Source organism: Apodemus sylvaticus, chromosome X, assembly GCF_947179515.1.
Source record: "Apodemus sylvaticus chromosome X, mApoSyl1.1, whole genome shotgun sequence".
NCBI classification, from domain to species: Eukaryota; Metazoa; Chordata; class Mammalia; order Rodentia; family Muridae; genus Apodemus; species Apodemus sylvaticus.
The window spans coordinates 27,490,372-27,510,486 of record NC_067495.1 but is presented as its reverse complement, the minus strand read 5'-3'; the positions used below and the strand labels follow the sequence as shown (position 1 = coordinate 27,510,486).

At 40.0% G+C, this 20,115-nt stretch overlaps 1 protein-coding gene across 2 annotated transcripts in view; it reads left to right on the top strand.

Moving 5' to 3' along the window:
* Positions 1-20,115, top strand: part of Pir (pirin) — a 118,715-nt gene that overhangs the window by 76,485 nt on the left and 22,115 nt on the right. For both annotated transcript variants that reach the window (XM_052171654.1, XM_052171653.1), the window contains 2 exons: positions 3,107-3,191; positions 15,296-15,340. In XM_052171654.1, coding sequence (XP_052027614.1) covers positions 3,107-3,191; positions 15,296-15,340 — 130 coding nt within the window. The remainder of the gene's footprint in view (positions 1-3,106; positions 3,192-15,295; positions 15,341-20,115) is intronic.

Below are 20,115 nucleotides of genomic sequence, written 5' to 3'. Positions count from 1 at the left end.
GCATTCTGGGAGCATGCTAGTGAAAATTAAGTCAAGCATCTTGGGGTTAATATCTTTGTTGTAGGTTCAGTAAGGCCACTGACTCTGTTCCTGAGGCAGATAAGATACTTAAACTGAGATAAGTGAATATTAATTAGCCCAGAAGCTCTGAATGCCCAAGACACAATTAGCATAACAAATGACTCCCATGAAGAAGTAAGGAGAGGGCCCTGATCCTGGAAAGGCTTGATCTAACATTGGAGGGGAGTACCAGGACAGAGAAAAAGGAGGGAGGTGATTGGAGAATGGGTGGAAAGAAGAAGGTTTATGGGACATATGGGGAGGGGGGGATCCGGGAAAGGGAAAATCATTTGGAATGTAAACAAAGAATATAGAAAATTAAAAAAAAAAAAGAGATGCTGTTTGCTTGGGCCTTTGAACATCTAAGATAGTTTAAAGGTCGACCTATTGACTTTGTCACTGACTTTTGGAATGGGGTGTTATATATTTAAAAAGACCAAGGGAAATAAGGATAAAAAAGATACTTAAGCAGAACTAGGAACTCTTGAAAGAGTTCAGTGCTGTCTGAATAGAGGCGTCATCTGAGACTATGTGAAGTTCACTATTGATCTTTTAAGAGGTAACTTTAGACAGCATCTTTGGATGTAAACAGTCTCTTTCCAGATGGTGCCTTACACACCTAATGACCCTAGACAACCAGATCTCATGTCCCTCGTGTCCTGCATTTGTTTCATGTGTATGTCAAACTCTGCAGAGTGGTTGTAAATCTTTAGCTTCAAGTTGCACTTGATGTCTTGGGGCTCTCTGGTTTCATTTAGGTGTGTGTAGGGGGGTGTTGTTCTACTCTTTGAAACTGAATAAATGCAGCTTGGTCTTTCACACCATGTGAAACCAGAACATCCAAAAACCTAAGACTACTGCTATAGGAGACATCCATAGAGGGAAAAAAATCCTTTGTTTGTCCTCATGATTCATAATTCTAATTTAATACAAAGACATATTCTTTGACCATACCAAATGCTCTTGTCCTGAAGACAGGCACGGGGACTACATATATAAAATATATTAATAAACATATAATATAAATATAAATATACTATAAATATATTAATGAATATTTTATGTAGGGTGTCAATGAATGCAGGGTTACACTTGGAATTTTTTCATTGTGAAACATATTTCAATGTCTATTAAAATACCTGCTGTATGGCAGCCACTGTAGATTGGGTTCTGAAAAGTCAATGTTGAAAACAGCAGAAATATTCATATACAGATTTCAAAATCTCCAAAATCATGTCCTTATCAAAGGTAGTAATCCTGGACTCTAGATTCTTCCTTCATGTCTAGTTTCAAGTTACATGTGTGGCTTTCATATGAGGTTTTTATGAATATGCGATTTATATATAGAAAAATACACAAATTGAGAATACGACATGGGGGGAGGGGGAATCCATGAAATAAGCAGCCAGACCAAACAGCAGAACATTACAATTCCCCTGCGGTCTTCTTGTTGATTTTTTTCCTTTGTGGAGCTCTTTCGTGTAGCCTACCAGTTAACCTTCTCAACTACTTCTCAGTTAATTTTGCTTTGTTCTGAACTTTATAAGTATGAAATCTGCCTTGATTTGCTTAATTTCATCTTTCCTCGGTGCCTCTGAGTTGTTGCATAAGTTAGGTTTATTTTTTGTCCCTACCAGTTCACTGTTAAATTACATTGTCATCCGGTTGTCTACTCTATTATTACATGTTGGGGGAAATAATCCTGATGTTGTTATTTCCAGATTGGGGCTGTTAAGCTTCCTCTATGTGTCTTCTGGTGGACATTTCTGCTGGAAATACACTCAGAAGTGGGATTATTGGGTCAAAAGTTACGTGTTTATCTGCATCACATATCAGCCATATTTGTTCTAAGTGTTTGCACTAAATTGCAGTCCCTGCAGCCATGTATGAAGGCTGTCAGTCATTCCATGTTTTCTCCAAGCTTGGCATTCTGTGTTTTTTTTTTTCATTTTCATGTACATTTTTAAATTAAAAAAAACAACCAAAATTGAATAATCACTGGGCATTTGTGCAAGCAATGAGACATAGTAAAGTTTGCAGCAAGTGTTAATCCTTTAGATTTTCATCTGCACTGCAAGAAATTCAGGATGACATATTGAATTACCACCTCTGCTGAGCTATTGATGAAATCAAAACCATGGTTTATACTGGAAGACCTGATGAAGTTTGTCTTACTTTGGGGGTCCAGATTTTGTAAAGCCAGCAGGCAGCCAGCATTTTTTCCCCTGCAAAACGTCCAAATGAGGAAAAAAGTAATATGCAAGTTCCTTATTTGAATTTCAATGTGGAAATGGCTGTCTCAGGCCCTGTGTAATACACATGTAGTTAGGTATAAGATGACTTTCCATATCAGGTATAAGGCTAAACTTGACAAAATTTGAATAATTATGTGCCAATCAAAACCCTAATGTAGTGCCCTTGGAGCTATAGGGAGATAAATACCTTATAGAAATTAGCTTCCTGATAATATTGTAAAACCAGGAGGAAGCAAAGATGTAATGGGCCCAGGCCTACTACAGAAAGGCTGAGCTGAAGGAAGGAGTCTTATCCTGGGACCAAAGAGATGACCCAGTAGGTGAAAACACTTGCCATGTATGCCTAGCAACTTGTCCTTAAATCCCTGGAATCTAGATAAAAGCCAGACACAGTGGCGCATGTCAACCATCCCAGCATTCCTGTGGTAAGATGGTGAAGTGAACACCAGACAGTCTCTGGAAGCTTGAGGGCCGGCTAGCCTGGAATAAACAGAGCATCAGCGAACAGAGATTCTGTCTTAAGGAAGGCAGAACATAAGGACCAGTGGGTTGTCCTCTCACGTGCTTTGGCAACACATGCCCTCACATACAAACATGTACACACACACACATACACACACGTGCATGCACACACACACACGCACACACACACACACACACACGCACGCACACACACACACATGCACACACACACACACACACACACACACCATATATACACAATAAATATTCTTAAAAAGAAACTTATTCATAGAAAACTTTTGATGGTTTCCCCCCCTTTTTTTTTCCAGTCGAAGGTTTACACTCGCACACCAACCTTATATCTGGACTTCAAGCTGGACCAAGGAGCAAAGCACTCCCAGCCCATTCCTAAAGGTATGATGGGTTCTGGAATTTGGTAGCCATGTCAGGAAAAACAACCAAATGAAAGCCCAATCAGCTGCTTTTTTGGGAATGCAGATTCCCAATATCTGCATGACCTTCTAGGAACTTTGTGTTTAACTATGTTTCAGTTAGCAAAGACTGCGTGTAAATGCATAGAATAAGTGACAAGTCCTAAAGTTTGACCCTTTTCCTGTCCTCTGTCTGAAATACAGTTAATTGATGATTTTAAACCACTTATTTATTTGCAGTTTCCACGATATTGGCTGTTTATATTCAGACATACTAGGCATCAACTTAGGCAGTTTGTATTTTATTGTAAAGTTATTTCAGTCAAGGTCACCCGTTCTCTCTTTTTCCTAGGTCAAATTCCATCGCAGCTCCAAGAACTGTCTAAATTCATTTTGTTTGGATGCTTTGTTGCATCAAATATTCCTTGAAATGTGTGGTCCATTGGCTGTGTCCCAGACATGTTTAGTTTATCATATTCGATGGTGTTACTCATGGTAAAGCAATGTTGACATGGATATCTCAGTGGTGTTTGGCTTCTGGCATAACCAGTCAAATTTAATGTTGACTTGGTTGTGTCACTTCTGGACTAATTGGATCAAATGAAAGCACACATTGCTACCATCCCATCTCTGATACCAGGAAAATGCCTGTGTCCCAAGGGAAAAACAATTAAGTAGGGCCTGGATACATTCTTCCTGAACCCTATCAAGTTTTATCTGAATTCTTTCCCATAAATAGTATTAGGATCATTTTTTACCATCTCTTTCTTGCCTTTGGGCTAGGCACGTTTCCGTTGGGTTTTGCTAATCTTGCAGAAAACAGATGTTCCTTGCAGTGGGGATTTGGAAGACAGTTGATATCAGGAATTGAGCCTGATGATGCATCATTTACAAAGAATCTAATTTGTCGAGTTTCTGACAGTACCAGATTTCTTTTGCACTGGCCACACATTTTTCTCATTAGCTCTTGGCTAAAAGTAAGAAGGCATAGGGTCTCCTTTTTGCACGGTGACTTTTAACATCTCTCAAAAGGCAATCTGATTTTTCTTCCTGTAAACTGATGTTTCGACACTATTATCATTCATCATGAGGGACATAAGTTCAGATTTCTAGGAAAATATCTTTTTTTCTGCTCTTCAGGTCCCCTTTGTGTACTAACTGATATCAACATTTGACCTTCCACAGCCACTTTGTTTATTTTCTCTATCTTTCTAGACAGCACCTCTGCTCCTAGATACTTTATAGCATGGATTAGAGTGTTCATAATAGAAAACTGTTATGGTGTGGGACATTTTCCATTCAGTGAACCTTTTCTTTCTCTTAAAACTTTTCTTTATGGTGTTGATAAATTGATAACAAAACTACCTTCAGACAACATAGAGTATACTGCTCTGGAATAATGTCCTCTTTCCCTCGGGTTGTCCATGTACTAATCCCCAGGCCCTAAAGCTGTGCTACATGGCAAACGGGCCTTTGCAGCTATGTATGGTGGAGCTTGCATATAATCCCAGACCCCGGGAAGCTTAGGCAAGGTAAAATCATCCTTTGCTATATAGAAAATTTGAAGCTACTCTAGGCTACGTGAGACCTTGTCTCAAAATGACCAGAGAAAGAGAAGTGTCATGTGTATTTCATGTAGACATGTAATCACAATAGTGAGGAGGTAGACACAGAAGAGATCAGGGATCTCATCACAGAAGATAAGGGATCAGGAGTTCAAGGGAATCTCACTACATAGTCAACCTGAACTACTTGAGACTTTGTCTAAAAGGGGGGGGGGCACTTGGCAAGTAGGGAGGGTTCTATGGTTTGGATCTATGTATTGAAGGCTTGGTACTTACACTATGGTGCTTTGGAGGCAACTCTGGAAGGATATACCTAAGGGAGGTTAGGTCTTTGGGGATGTTCCCTTGAGGGAGGTACTGAGGCCTTCTTTCTTTTTATGTATTTTCAGTTTTGGCTGCTATGAAGTGAGATGCTTCCTCTCCCATTCATGTTCACCATGTTTTACTACCTCATATAAGCCCAGGAGGGACATGGCCTAAGGTGGCCATGGACTAAGATCTCTAAACAAGTAGTTCTCCACCTTACTAATGCTGCAACCCTTTAATTCAGTTCCTCATGTTATGGCGACCCCCCCAACCATAAAATTATTTTCATTGCTACTTTTTAACTGTAATTTTGCTAGGCTATGAATCACAATGCAAATATTTTTGGAGCTAGAGGTGCGCCAAAGGGGTCACAATCTACAGGTTGAGAAACATTTTTCTAAATCATGAGCCAAAGTTAATTTTGTTTTTTAAAATCAGATTGCCTTAGTATTGCTACAGATATAGAAACCAACTAATGGTGAATGATTAGCCTAGATAATCCAGGTGGGCATGTTGTCATCAGGACAGTCAGAGAAAGAGGAGCTATGACTTAGAAGCAGAGTAATGTTAGCATGATTCTTGCAGTAACAATGGGAAGCTAATATAGCATCTAAAACAATGTCAGTACACATCAGCTTCTGTATTTGACTTGGATGGGAAGGGAAAGGAAAAGAGCCAGTTCTTTGCCATTCAGATGTAAAAGTGGATTTCAATATTGTGTACTAATAAATCACATTAGGATGCCTTCAGGTAAATTTTTAATGTAACTAATACATTACTATACATTTTACTGTTGTAAATTTGCTGCTGTTAAAACTTACTGCTCCTCCTCTCTCTGTGTGCTCCCCTTCTCTTTTTCTCTCCCTCCCCTCCCCCCTTCCCAATGGCAACTTCCCTGGACTCAGTCCTTGGGGCCAATAAATTTGATTGCTTGAGAGCAGCATCCCAATAAACCTGCCTTTATAAATAAATAAATAAATAAATAAATAAAACTTTTCTCATAGCATTTCCTAATATGTCCTTTTATTTAATAAGAGCACATTCCATTTTTCCAAAGGATAACTAAGGTTCGTGGCACAGAAACATTTGATTACAGCATTCTGCTGTTTTATAGTGCTTGATAATTATGAGAGTAAAGATGATGATGACACCGATGATGAAAGCATACGCAATAAGTTGTTGAGAAAGAAAAATCAGGTATTTTCTACCCCAAGTCCTCAATAATTCAATATATATCATATTTATATAGTACACACACACACACACTCATATATATATATATATATATATATATATATATATATATATATATATATATGGAATTGTAATGTTGAAAGTCATACTAGAAATACTAAAGATTAATACCAAACTATATAGTTTATCTTTAGGTGAATTTTATTATACAAGTTACCTATGTATGTGAAATATGCTTAAACACTCATGAACAAATTATATATGTTGAGAGAAGATACCTCTTCCTTTTGTAGCTATCTGTTCTCATGTTGAACAACACTGTCTAACAAGTCACAGCCCCTATCTTGCCTGGCCATGAAGGAATGCATGATTTTCTGGCCCCAATAACATGCTTAAATCACTTACCTTTTGTATGACTTATTTCATTTGTAGGCTCCTGTCCTACATGTAGGCCCAGTTACCTATGTGGCTGTATGACAAATCAATCTGGAACTTAGTGCTTTTAAATCTATTTGTATAATCTCATAACCATGGCTGTGTTCTCTGGCCTAGGCACTATTACAAAGCTGTAACGCAGGTATCAGCCAACATCCTTGTTGTCAGCTGTGATGGGAAGGAGACTCTTGCAAACTCATGATCATGTGATAGTTGGCAGGCTTCAGTGGTTCAAGACTGTTCCTTGTTCCATGCTACTTGAGCCTCTCCATAGGATGGCTCGCATGGCCTTTGGTTTCATCAAAGCATGCATGTGGGGGAGCAAAGGAGAAAGCCATACAATCTCAAAAGCCATACCCTCTTATTTTTTTTTTGTACTCACCTTAAGTAAGCCACTAGGTGCAGGTCACACTCAGAAATGTGGGTTTGGATTTTTATTATTAATATGACAACACCAGGAGGCAGGAATCATGGGATCATCTTAGAGTTCACCATTGTGCTGGTTTGCTTTAGCTGTCAACTTGCCACGACCTGAAATCACCTGGCAAGAGCATATCAATGATAAATTATTTAGATCGGATTGTCTGTGAGCATGTCTATGAGGGATTGCCTTGATTGTTAATTGAAGTGAATAGACCTATCCTGAATGTGAGCAGCACCATTTCATGGGCTGGACTGTGTGCTTTGTAAGAATGAAGAAAGCCAGCTCAGAGCAAGCAAGCAGGCAGGCAGGTAGGCAGGCAGCGTATGCCTTTTTGTTTGTTTCTGGTCTTGACTGTGAGGGTGATGCAACTAGGGTTTTAAATTCCTGCCTTTGTAACTTCCCTGAAATGATGGACTCTAACCTGTAACTCTAAGCCATATATACCCTTTCTTTCCCAGACTGCTTTTTGCCAGATTGTTTTTAGTACAGCAACAGAAATGAAATTAGAAAAACCAGAACACAACTTCTGTTTCTGTGCAAAGTATAAGCCAGTTTTTAAATGGCCAGTGGCTCAAAAATGAGTAATGATTTCCTCCACTCTAATTTATGACCTATTTTCCATACTGAGGCTGGAACTCAGGATATCATGCATGACAGACAAATGCTTTAGCACTGAACCACATCCCCAGCTCATTGTGATATTCTTTAACGATTTGAAAAAAACCTAGCAAAACACACAAGGGTCTCTCAGACTGACTCGTGTTTGTCTTCCTACAGTGTCTCTGCTGTTAACAAGGGGCCCCCAAATATGAATAACACATGTAGAATTGTATATTGAGGGGTTATTAAAGATAAAGTAAAATTTTTACTCACTATATCAAATACTCAATTTGGCCTGTGGTCATTCCTGTAATTGTATTTTTTTTGGGGGGGGGGGTTCGAGACAGGATTTCTCTGTATAACCCTGGATGTCCTGGAACTCACTCTGTAGACAAGGCTGGCCTCGAACTCAGAAATCTACCTGCCTCTGCCTCCCAGAGTGCTGGGATTACAGGCGTGCACCACCACGGCCCAGCAATTGTGATTGTTAATTGAAGTGAATTAAGTATTCTAGTATACTGTTACTAAGTATAGAGCCTGGCAAAGTGCTTAGGAGTAGAGCATTAGAGTACTTGATCATACCTTCCCTCATAATGGCAGCATCCATTTAACAGTTATTCATATAAACCAATTAGTCTTCCAAGCACTGATGAACATGAACCAGAGGCAGAAATATAAGCTTATGCAGCAAAATATTTTCTATTGTTTTAATTTTAATTTGGGTGAGCTGTATCTGTTTTTCATATTGCTTTATAACAACTCTGTCTGTTCCAAGTTCAAGTCATTGTCACTTATTTGCATTACAAATATCTTCTCCTTTTACACCTCACTTTTTTGTGCTATTCCTATCTTGTAATAAATAAACATCATCATTAAGTTCTTAATCTGTTCTTTTATGGTTGGTACATTCTGTCATTTCTTTAATCTTTATTACCCGACCCAATTTCATGGAAATGTTTTCAACATTACGGGGTGTTTTGTTGTTTTACTTTTCTGCAGTTAGTTTTCTTTGCATTTTTTTTTCTTTGTGGTGGTAGGGTTGAAATCCAGAGACATAGGCCTATTCTATCATGGAGCCACATCCCGCAGCCCACTTTTTGAAATTATTTTCAATTGACCAGTAAACTAGTATCACTTCCTGTGAAACACGATGTTTTAAAGTATAGATTGCAGAATGACTAGATCTAGTACTTAATACATTCGTACTTCACACTGTATTTTAATGATTTAAATGGAACAATTTTGGTGGCAGAGTCTTATAATATAGTCCTGGCTGTTCTGGAAATTACTATGCAAACCAGGCTGGCCTGGAACTCACAAAGATCCATCTGGCTCTGCTTGGTTTTCTAAAGCTCTTCCTGTATAAACCTTATAAGCCTCCTAATCGAGTGAGCCAGGATGATTATCCCATTTTTTTCAGTGAGGAAAATGAGGGACAGAGAGATTTTATAAGTTGTTCAAGATCCATTAGGAAGGTAAATGTTGAGGTGAGATAATGACCAGCCCGGTATCACTCACACTGTGATTTTCACCCACCATTTTGTTTCATATCCAACCAATTAATGGTCCTTTAGTGACTTCTCTTCCTCTTGCCATTTATGTTAATTATACGTTATAATTTAGTTATAATGGCATTAACTATTTATTTCTGCATTATGTTTCATTGTGAGCTGTCAGTTGCTATGTGATCAGTAGAATAGCTTAATGTCAGCTATTCTAAATTACAATATTCAGGGGAAAACACAATTCTAGGTACCATGAGGTTCTTGTTGATGCTATTGTAAGTTGTTTTGTTTTATTTTCTTGACAGTTTTATACATGAATACAATGTTTGAGAGACAGTTCTAATATGCAGAATTCTTGACTATGGTGTGGATACAGTGATCGTGAAACTCTTGGCTTAGTGTATTTTATAATCCAAGAGGAGAGCAGAGAGCACTTAGGTTTGGTGTTGTGGCTTCCATGGGTCCATTTTAGGCCCAGCACACAACCTCATAGAAATGCTGACCTGCAAAGATGTTGAGCAAAGTAGAAAGGAAAGGCATGTAAAGAAAAGTGAGCTAAAATTTGTTTAAAAAAAATCTCCTAAGTGCTAGGTGTTCAGTGGGGGGGGGGGGTGGGGGGGGTGTTTGAAAGGAACATACTATTTTACAGCCAAAGAATAATAAAGCTTGTCAGATAGTGTGTTGGCTTTGGGGAAACCTAAGCAAAAATAGACAGTAACTCTCCTGCCTCTATCTCCCAAGTGCTAGAACTAAATTCCTGCGCCACCACTGCCTGAAATTATTTCAAAGCAAACTTTTTTTTTTAAAATTAGTTTGTTTGGAAGAAGAGGGTAGGAGAGGACCAGGCAGTTCTGCCTCTGATCCCAGAAGGCCAGGTGTCAGGTCTAGAGAGGAGGAGTTACCTGAGGAAGTTGAGATGTTCCATGCAGGCTCCTGGGATCAGAGCTGCTTTGGAGTCTGGTGGACATTGTAAGCCCAAGTGTGGGGATAGGTATGTTCTCTTCTTAGCCCCTTGGCCCTCTCTAAGCTGACTTCTGTTAGGAATTTGGTGTGTCAGCTGGCCATGTTTTTCTACTTCTTTCTCCACATACATGCATAAGAGTAGTTATAAATTCACTGGAATTATGAGCTTCTAATGAATCAGGAGAAATATGGTCTGGCTCAAGCCCAGGAATGTAGGCTAAGGAATCTCTCACTAGGGATATTTTTTTAAGAATTAAGAACCTCCCTGGAAATAGAGTGAATGCCACAGAAAATGATTTACATATTTAAAACCCACATTGTACATTTGTTTTATGTTAGGACTGAAAGGAGATCGGAGTTGTATGTGTTGCTGACTTAACTGTCTGCAGGGACTAGAAGAAAAATATGATCTTCATCTCAGCACATTTTATTTGTCATTTCCCAAAGGAAGATCTTCCCAGCTGCAAAGAGACAGTAGAGTGGCCACCATGGTTTTTTCTTTTGGGGGGGTAAAGGGGGAAATTGTATGACTTCTGATAGAATGACAAAAATTTGAGAGTGGCATCAATTTTTAGTGCAGGGCACAAAAGTGAGAGAAGAGTTGAAGGAAGGAAGGAAGGACAGATGGACCTGAACATTTCACAGAGGAAGGAGGGCAGTGGTGGTGCTTCACACCTTTAATCCCAGCGCTTGGAATGCAGAGAAAAGAGGATCTCTGTGAGTTTGAGGCCAGCCTGGTCTACAAAGGCAGATCCAGGACAGCTAAGGCTACACAGAGAAACCATGTCTTGAAAATTCAAACCAAAGCAAAATTGCCCAGAGGAGAACCCTTGGCTGATGCAATCCTGCTTTTATCAAAAGAGTAATTTGAACAAAATATGTTTCTTCTTAAACATATAGTATGCATTCATTTATACTATTTGACATCTATTTTCCTTTTGGCAGCCCTAAGAAATAGTGCTCTCTATAAATGAAACAAAGATTAATAGCACACATAGGTAGACATTTTGCTGCAAAGACGATAAAGGGGAGATTGCTTGACTGCTCCTGTTCTGCTAGCTCTAATGTTTTGTGCAACGTGAATTGTGTAATACTGAGCAAAAACACTCTGTAACCTAGTAGACTACTTTAATGAGAAGCAAAACCAGATACATGCACGTAGAACATTCACTTGGCAGCTCATTGAAGCACACACATTGTCCTTCAGGGGTTTGCCAGAATGGATTTTTATAGCGGGGGTGAGGGGGCGGGGAGGGGGTGGGGAAACAGACCCAAGTGATCTGTTTAAAGGAGGAAGCAGGGAGGTGGGGGGGGGGCGGGGAGGGGGTGGGGAAACAGACCCAAGTGATCTGTTTGGAGGATGAAGCAGGGACTGAAGGAGAAATACCATGGGGATAATTTTTAAAAAGCCAACATAAAGACCTCAGCCGAGCAACTGAGGACAATGGGGGTGTTGGCACATTTTTTGAAAGAACTACCTTTCAGCTGCCTTAAAAGTGTGAAGAGAGGATTGAGAACTTGAACAAGAACACATTCATGACAGGATGTACTACTGCTCTGTGTTCTGATCTGGACAGCTTTTGAAAACACAGCACTGAATTTTTTCTACTTTTGAAGCAAAAGTAGTACATAAAAGGCAAAAGTCCCCAAGGTATAAATACCAAATTGCTCACCACTTATGTTGGGGTAAAAATGAGATTTACAGAAAGATTTACAGTTTAGAGGGCCCATGCTTTAGTATTCTTAAAATAACGTGTTACTTTTTTTCTCAAGATAAACAAGAAATTTAAGCCATCTGCACTTAGCAGAAGAAATGTTAACCATTTCCAATCCAAACCCTTCTTTTTAAAGCCGAGAGGAAAGGGGTTTCATTGTAGGGTAGAGGTTTTTAACTGAGCTGAGCATGAATAGAAGGGATGATCATCCATTAGAAAGAAACAAGGGTCCTTACAAAGCCAGGGTGTGCACACAAGAATGGAGTAATAGATTATTGGCATGTGTTTTCAGCATCTGTGAGGGTCCTTCCACCCTTCCATTGTCCCACTTGACTACCAGTGACAGCACCCTCCTGATATGTCTATCTGTGCCCACAGCATGTACCAAAAATAAAGATTCAATAAAAATGGTGGACCACTAAATGAGGGAAGGGAACAAGGCCACATTGCTCTCAGGTCGCTTAGATTCACTCTTGTACTATCTCAGGAAAAGCCAAAAGTAGTGGTTTGTGTTTGAAATGTCATCCTGGGGAGTCAGAGGCACACAGATCCCTGGGGCTTGCTGGCTAGCCACCCAGGTCTTAGCACTGCTAGTTCTAGGTTCCAGTGAGAGAGCCAATCGCAGCAAGGTAGATGAATCCTGAGGAAGGACACCTGAGGTTGACCACTGGCCTCCGTCATGAGTCATAGTATCATCCTTTAGGAAGAAACAAGGGTCCTTGAAAAGCCAGGGTGTGCACATGTGCACCTTCACAAGTCAGAGTATCCTTTGTTTTTTGAAAACTTCTGCGGACAATTCCAGGGATCTTACAGGCCATCTGAAACCTGTTAATCACCAAAAGCTTTAGATCTTCCCTTGTAGAGAACAAGTAAAGTCTTTACTGTATGGGTATTGTTGACATGAGCACAGCCATGTCAAGGACTTCAGTGCCTCTCAGCATGCGAGCGGCAAAGCCTTCCTTGGGTGAGGCTTCGAGGAATGGCAAAGCCTTCTGAGTCAAGGGCAAATGATAAAGAGTTTGTGCAGAAAATAGTTTCCACCTCCTGGGTTGTTTCCAGTCTAGAGATGGAAGACTGCTTCCCTGCAGAGACTGCTTCTATTGAGATTAGCTCATCCCATCTCTTTGTCCATATATTTCATTCCCATGATGACCCAGTTAGGTCAATCTCCAGAACCCTCTAGGACATGGCACACGTTATTGATATATGCACTTTTTTAGAATAAATAGAAACTGGAATGTGTTCACTGAAAACTAGAACTCAACTAAAAAAACCAAACAAGCTTCACTGGTATCATCATTCACACTTCAGCCTACTTGGAAGTACAGCAAACTGAACATGAAGCTAGACTGATAGACTGGAGTGCTATAGCTTATAACATGGTGACAGAACTGTAACAAACCATCTGTAGGCTGGAGGGTGTCTCCACCATTCACAGTACTTATTGCTCTTGGACGACTATAGTTCAGATCCCAGCACCCAGATCACAAATGCCTGTAACTCCAGAGGTTCTGTTGTCCCCTTCCGGTACCTGGTAAACACACACACACACACACACACACACACACACACTTAGAAATAAAGTGAATGTGTTACTATAACTTTTGTCAAACAGATGTATTGAAAAAGGAAACTGTATAGTACCTACTTTGGATGGCCTTTAAATAGCAAGGACTCTAAGTTCTTTTTTTTTTTTTAAATTTTTTTATTCGATATAATTTATTTACATTTCAAATGATATCCCTTTTCTAGCCCCCCCACTCCCCGAAAGTCCCGTAAGCCCCCTTCTCTTCCCCTGTCCTCCCACCCACCCCTTCCCACTTCCCCGTTCTGGTTTTGCCGAATACTGTTTCACTGAGTCTTTCCAGAACCAGGGGCCACTCCTCCTTTCTTCTTGTACCTCATTTGATGTGTGGATTATGTTTTGGGTATTCCAGTTTTCTAGGTTAATATCCACTTATTAGTGAGTGCATACCATGATTCACCTTTTGAGTCTGGGTTACCTCACTTAGTATGATATTCTCTAGCTCCATCCATTTGCCTAAGAATTTCATGAATTCATTGTTTCTAATGGCTGAATAGTACTCCATTGTGTAGATATACCACATTTTTTGCATCCACTCTTCTGTTGAGGGATACCTGGGTTCTTTCCAGCTTCTGGCAATTATAAATAGGGCTGCTATGAACATAGTAGAGCATGTATCCTTATTACATGGTGGGGAGTCTTCTGGGTATATGCCCAGGAGTGGTATAGCAGGATCTTCTGGAAGTGAGGTGCCCAGTTTTCGGAGGAACCGCCAGACTGCTTTCCAGAGTGGTTGTACCAATTTGCAACCCCACCAGCAGTGGAGGAGTGTTCCTCTTTCTCCACACTCTCTCCAACACCTGCTGTCTCCTGAATTTTTAATTTTAGCCATTCTGACTGGTGTAAGATGAAATCTTAGGGTTGTTTTGATTTGCATTTCCCTAATGACTAATGAAGTTGAGCATTTTTTAAGATGCTTCTCCGCCATCCGAAGTTCTTCAGGTGAGAATTCTTTGTTTAATTCTGTACCCCATTTTTTAATAGGGTTGTTCGGTTTTCTGGAGTCTAACTTCTTGAGTTCTTTATATATATTGGATATTAGCCCTCTATCTGATGTAGGATTGGTGAAGATATTTTCCCAATTTGTTGGTTGCCGATTTGTCCTCTTGATGGTGTCCTTTGCCTTACAGAAACTTTGTAATTTTATGAGGTCCCATTTGTCAGTTCTTGCTCTTAGAGCATACGCTATTGGTGTTCTGTTCAGAAACTTTCTCCCTGTACCGATGTCCTCAAGGGTCTTCCCCAGTTTCTTTTCTATTAGCTTCAGAGTGTCTGGCTTTATGTGGAGGTCCTTGATCCATTTGGATTTGAGCTTAGTACAAGGAGACAAGGATGAATCAATTCGCATTCTTCTGCATGCTGACCTCCAGTTGAACCAGCAGCATTTGTTGAAAAGGCTATCTTTTTTCCATTGGATGTTTTCAGCCTCTTTGTCGAGGATCAAGTGGCCATAGGTGTGTGGGTTCATTTCTGGATCTTCAATCCTGTTCCATTGATCCTCCACTCTAAGTTCTTTAAGTATACAAATGTTTATTTGTGCATATGCTGTGTATGCATGTATATGAGAGACAGAGGAGAAAAGTATGCATATATGTAATATATATAATAAGTAGTTCACAGAACTAAAGTATTAAAACACATAGCTAAAAGAAAAGAAAATATTTCATACTCAACCTTTTCTTTTGTTACCATTCTATATGCTTATACATGTAATAGAGACAAAATGTATGTATGTGTGTATGTTTTATATATATATATATATGTTTCACACTAAGAATACAATGTCCTTTTCCAGGATGGACAAGCTTCATCTATACCATCTCTGGAGATGTATATATTGGTGAGTAAAGGGTATGCCATTTGGGGTTCATTTGCAGTTTAATTCAAGCTACTGAAAGGATAAACTACTGAAATTATTGTATGTAACTGAATACTGTGCCTCCTCCTTTCTTGCTACATCGATCTGGAGCAGGGTGCCTTACAGCTTCCAGAGTGTTCAGTAACAGAGAACAACATGAACAAAAAGGTGCAGGCAAAAAGCTCAGGAGTGTTAAATCTGAGAGGTTAGCAGTTTTCATGCCCATAAAGAGGTGGAGCTCCAGTAGGCTCCAGTGAGAGCCACAGTCACTGTATCCCTTTGGAGATTCAAGAAGGCAAGTTACGTATTTCAGGTATTTCACATTTTCTTCATTTATTCTAAGGGTTGTATGCTGCTGTTTGTAGTGAAGTGCATATTTGAGAACAAAGCAACTCTCATTTTGTACATGAGCAGTGGGATATCTAAAAGAAGATATTTATACCAAGGTTTCACATCTGTATACCTGGGGCAAGAACCAAGCTATGGTAGTATGAAAGAGGGTGGGCACCATAGACTTTGTCTTTTGAATTCTTGGTCCCCAGTTAGTGCTGCTTTTTGGCGATGTTTGCAAGGTGTGACCTCATGAAGGAAGTGTATCACTAGAAGTAGGCTTTGAGAGGCTAAGGACTCTCACCATTGCTAGCACTTGCTCATTGCTTCCTGCTTGCTGTTCAGGACCTAAGTTATCATCATCCAGCTCCAGCCACAGTGCTGTGTCTGCTGCCGTTGTTCCTACTATGACAGAATCTTTTTTTTTCTATATTCTTTGTTTACATTCCAAATGATTTTCCCTTTGCCGGTTCCCCCCTCCCCATAAGTCCCATAAGCCCTCTTCCCTCTGCCTGTTCCCTGATCACCCCCCTCCCACTCCTCTGTCCTGGTAATCCCCAACATTGCTGCATCAAACCTTTCCAGGATCAGGGCCCTCTCCTTCCTTCTTGGGAATCATTTGATATGTATCCCCAAGACACCATCAGCCTAGTAAACACTTACTTTTATAAGTTGCCCTTGTGACTTTTTAAAAATCACAGCAGTAGAAAAGTTACTACTATCCAAGTATTCCTCAATTTCAGTCTCCATGTCCTGCCTACACTACATTCAGTTACAATGTATATAGTTCAAGCCATCTTGTGTTTTTAAGCCTACCCAAACCCATAGCAGAAGAATCCACATGATAAGAAACAAGCATGCAGAGCAGGATGCCTCTATTTGTGTCCATCCCAACCATGCCCATTTTCCTGGAGACAGGAAAAAGTTCCTTGTAGGGATGACAGCAGATGGCTGGGCTACAGCATATTCTATGAATGTTCTGCCCAAGCCCTTCATGACTTTGCTTCTTCAGTACCTGCAGATCAACTTCCAACTGTCAGTGTCTATGTCACTTTTCCTGAAACTTTGAAAGACTGCTCTGGCTCAGTCAAGAAGCACAGAAGAACTGAAGCATCAACATTCTGGAAGTTAGCCGTTTCCTTGAGTAGGTTATGTCAGAACCCAGTCCTGAATTTCCCACTGGGGTTGTTCTCAAGCTTTTAACAGTGGGACTGTATGATCAAGTGCCTGTCCTTTGCTGTGATGTTTTGAATGAGAATGGCCCCCATAGGCTTCTATGTTTGAATCCTTGGTCCTCAGTTGGTGGAGAAGTTTAGGAAGGATTAGGAGTCATGGCCTTGTAGGAGGAGGTGTGTCATTAGACGTGTGCTTTGAGGTTTTAAAGGACCCATGCCATCCCAATGTGCCCTCTCTGACTTCTGATTGTGGATCATGATGTGAGTTTGCAACTGTTTTTACTGCCATGCCTTTGTTCTCCCATCATGGACTTTAACCCTCTGAAATCATAAGCCCAATCAAATACCTTCTTCCATAAGTTGCCTTGGTCATGATGTTTTGTTATAGCAATGGAAAGGTAACAACCACACTTCCTTTCCCTGAATAACTCTACTCATTTCTGGACTGCTGTTCACTGCCATTATCTCCTGAATTAACTCCTTATACCAGAATATTCATTTGAGTTGTGCTTTGGGAAGAAGCTAGAGGCTTCCCTCTCCTCATCTCCATCCACAGTGATGAGTGACATGCATGTGGGTGTGGTGTCCCAAGATGTAGCCCCAAATTCCCCGTTTTCGAGATCGTCTGGAGGTGAATGCTCTCTCCAGAACTGCCTCCTGGGAAATACATTCTCAACTTGCAGGGAGAATCCTCATTGTAAAATATCTTTTCAAGTTGCAGACAGATGGCCTGCTCATGGTATCTGTACCGGGTGTGATGCCACATCCCAAGTGATTTATTTAAACCATTCTTCATGTTCTCAAAAAATAAAACAAAACAAAAGCCAAAAAAAAAGGTTTTCAGTCACTTGAGTCTTCTGGAAATAACAGTTAATTTGAATTTATTCATAATGTGGTATAATTGGGCACCATTACTCTTTCACTGAATAGCACTTTAATTACAAGCCCCAAACAAAATTCACATATTTTATCCTTTAATAGAGTAAAGATTCAAATAAAAGACTCCCTAGCAGTATTGCAGTAAGTGCCTGTGTGTGCACAGTGAAATGTATTAACTATCTGAGAAGAATGAGGCATCACTTTTTTGATATTCTGATAGTCATATAGTACTTTATAAAATAGAAAAAGTTGGATATTTTAAGATAAAAATAATCTGCGGGGATGGAATATAATAAAGAAGGAGCATGAAGGTTAAGGTGTTAAAGATTCTGGAAATGTTTATGTAGAATAATGAACAGCTGGGGTTGGAGGGGGAACCAAGCTTTATGGAAAGAGCCAGAAAGCAAATATTTTTGTCAATGAGACTACTATGCCTTGCCATGTAGCACAAAGCAACCATGGACAATGTATAAATAAATGGAACATGTGTTGTGAAGACTCTTATTGACTCTGCAAAAGCGCAGAAATGGTTTTGCCCTAAATGGAATACACTTTCACTTGTTTTCCTTCACATAAGGTGGCATTGTCCTGAGTCATTTCTTCTCATTGGCTTATTACCCCACCCCATGAAAATGGGCCACATGTACAAAACATCTGGCAGAAGATGGAATTGTGGTCTCTAGCCTCTGAGTGAAGTTGTGTGTGTCCAAAATAAACTGGACCATGGACATAATCCAGCTCCACAAATTGGCCTCTTAGGACTCTGCTTCAACCAATGAGCAACAGGTCAAATGACTTCATTTGTAGCCGATCTCCTAGTTTTGCTCCTATCCACCCCTTCATGAGGTTGTTAATGAGAAAAACAAAAGGACAAAACAATACACCACCAGAGGAAAGAAAAAAAATGACCAAACAGAAATTGCTGTTTATAGTGAGAGCCCAGAAAATGATTGCCAACTTTAGTACCTCAATTTTTTCTTGCTTATAAACACAAATGGCACCATTCAACCCCAGATGGCAGGAGCTGATCAGTAAGTCGTTCTCTTTTACAGTGTCAAGTACCCATTGTTCAGGTAACCAAATGTCAACATATGTAGGTAGTATCTTGGGCTAGAACAAATAGGCCATGATTTGGATGACAAAGGTAATCTTTGAAGACTGCATACAGTAAAAAATTAAGAGTGCTATTAATTGGGGAACAAAGAAAGGGAAGGGAAGAGAAGGATTGATGTAGTGAGGTAGGAGGGAAATATATTCAATTATGTACTTACTTGAATTGACCATATGGAACCAAGTACAATACGATCTTTAAAAATGTATGTGTTGTGTTATGTGTGTGGTGTAATACACGCGGTTTATGTTCTTGTTAGTGTGAATGTGTGCACATGCATGTAGGTTCACATGGAGGTCAATATTAAGTTGCTTCCTCAGTGGCCTCCCACCTCTTTTTCCCAATGTGTCTCACTGAACCCTGATACCACAGTTTCAGCTCTGCTGGCTTGTCAGTGAGCTCCCGAGATTCTCACCCTCTCACTTCTTTTTCCTCATCAGCATCCTCAGTGACAAGTGATGTGGATGAGGCGGGGCATCCCAGGGTATAGAGCAAGAATTCCTATTTCAAATCCTCAGAACCCACGTAAAAGGCTGAACATAGTTGTTCATGTCTGTGTCCCCAGTGTTTTGGGGGAGGAACAGAAAAGGACCACTGTGGCTTGTTGGCCTAGCTCCAGAGTCATGAGAGACCCTATCTCAAGAGAAAAATGCAGAGCATAATAAATGATATGCAAATTAGTAGAATACGTGAAAAATGGGATACTTCTGCAAATAAGTCAAATGCTTTGTAAAAGGAAATGGCTGGAGAAAACAATGACAGAAAACTAAGGGATTGGGGAAAGTGTAATAATCTAAAAGGTTTTAGGTGATGCCTAAAGTGGGTGTGCATTAAAAAAGAGGACTGAAGGCAGAAGAGATGAGTCCGTAGGCAAAGTGTTTACATGTATAGATAATCAGAGTTCAGATCCCCAACATGTATTAAAAAAAAAAAAAAAAAAGGCTGAGTGTGGTGGTAGCAGGCATCTGTAAACTTAGTTCTGCATTGGGAAGACAGGAGATCTCTGGGGCTTGTGAGGCAACCAGCCTAAGCAATCCTTGAGTTCCAGATTCAGTGAGTAACCCTGACTCAAAAAAATAAAGGGGAGAGCAAATGAGGAGGACACCCAGTGTCAGCCTCTAGCCAGGCTCCTCCCCACATATGTGCACAAATGCTCCTACACAGAGAAATCCATACTAAATAAATGTAAATCCATTGAAGGGCAATGCTTCCTTCAATCTAGCTACCAAACACCTCAACTGTATTTATCAAAATTTGTAAAT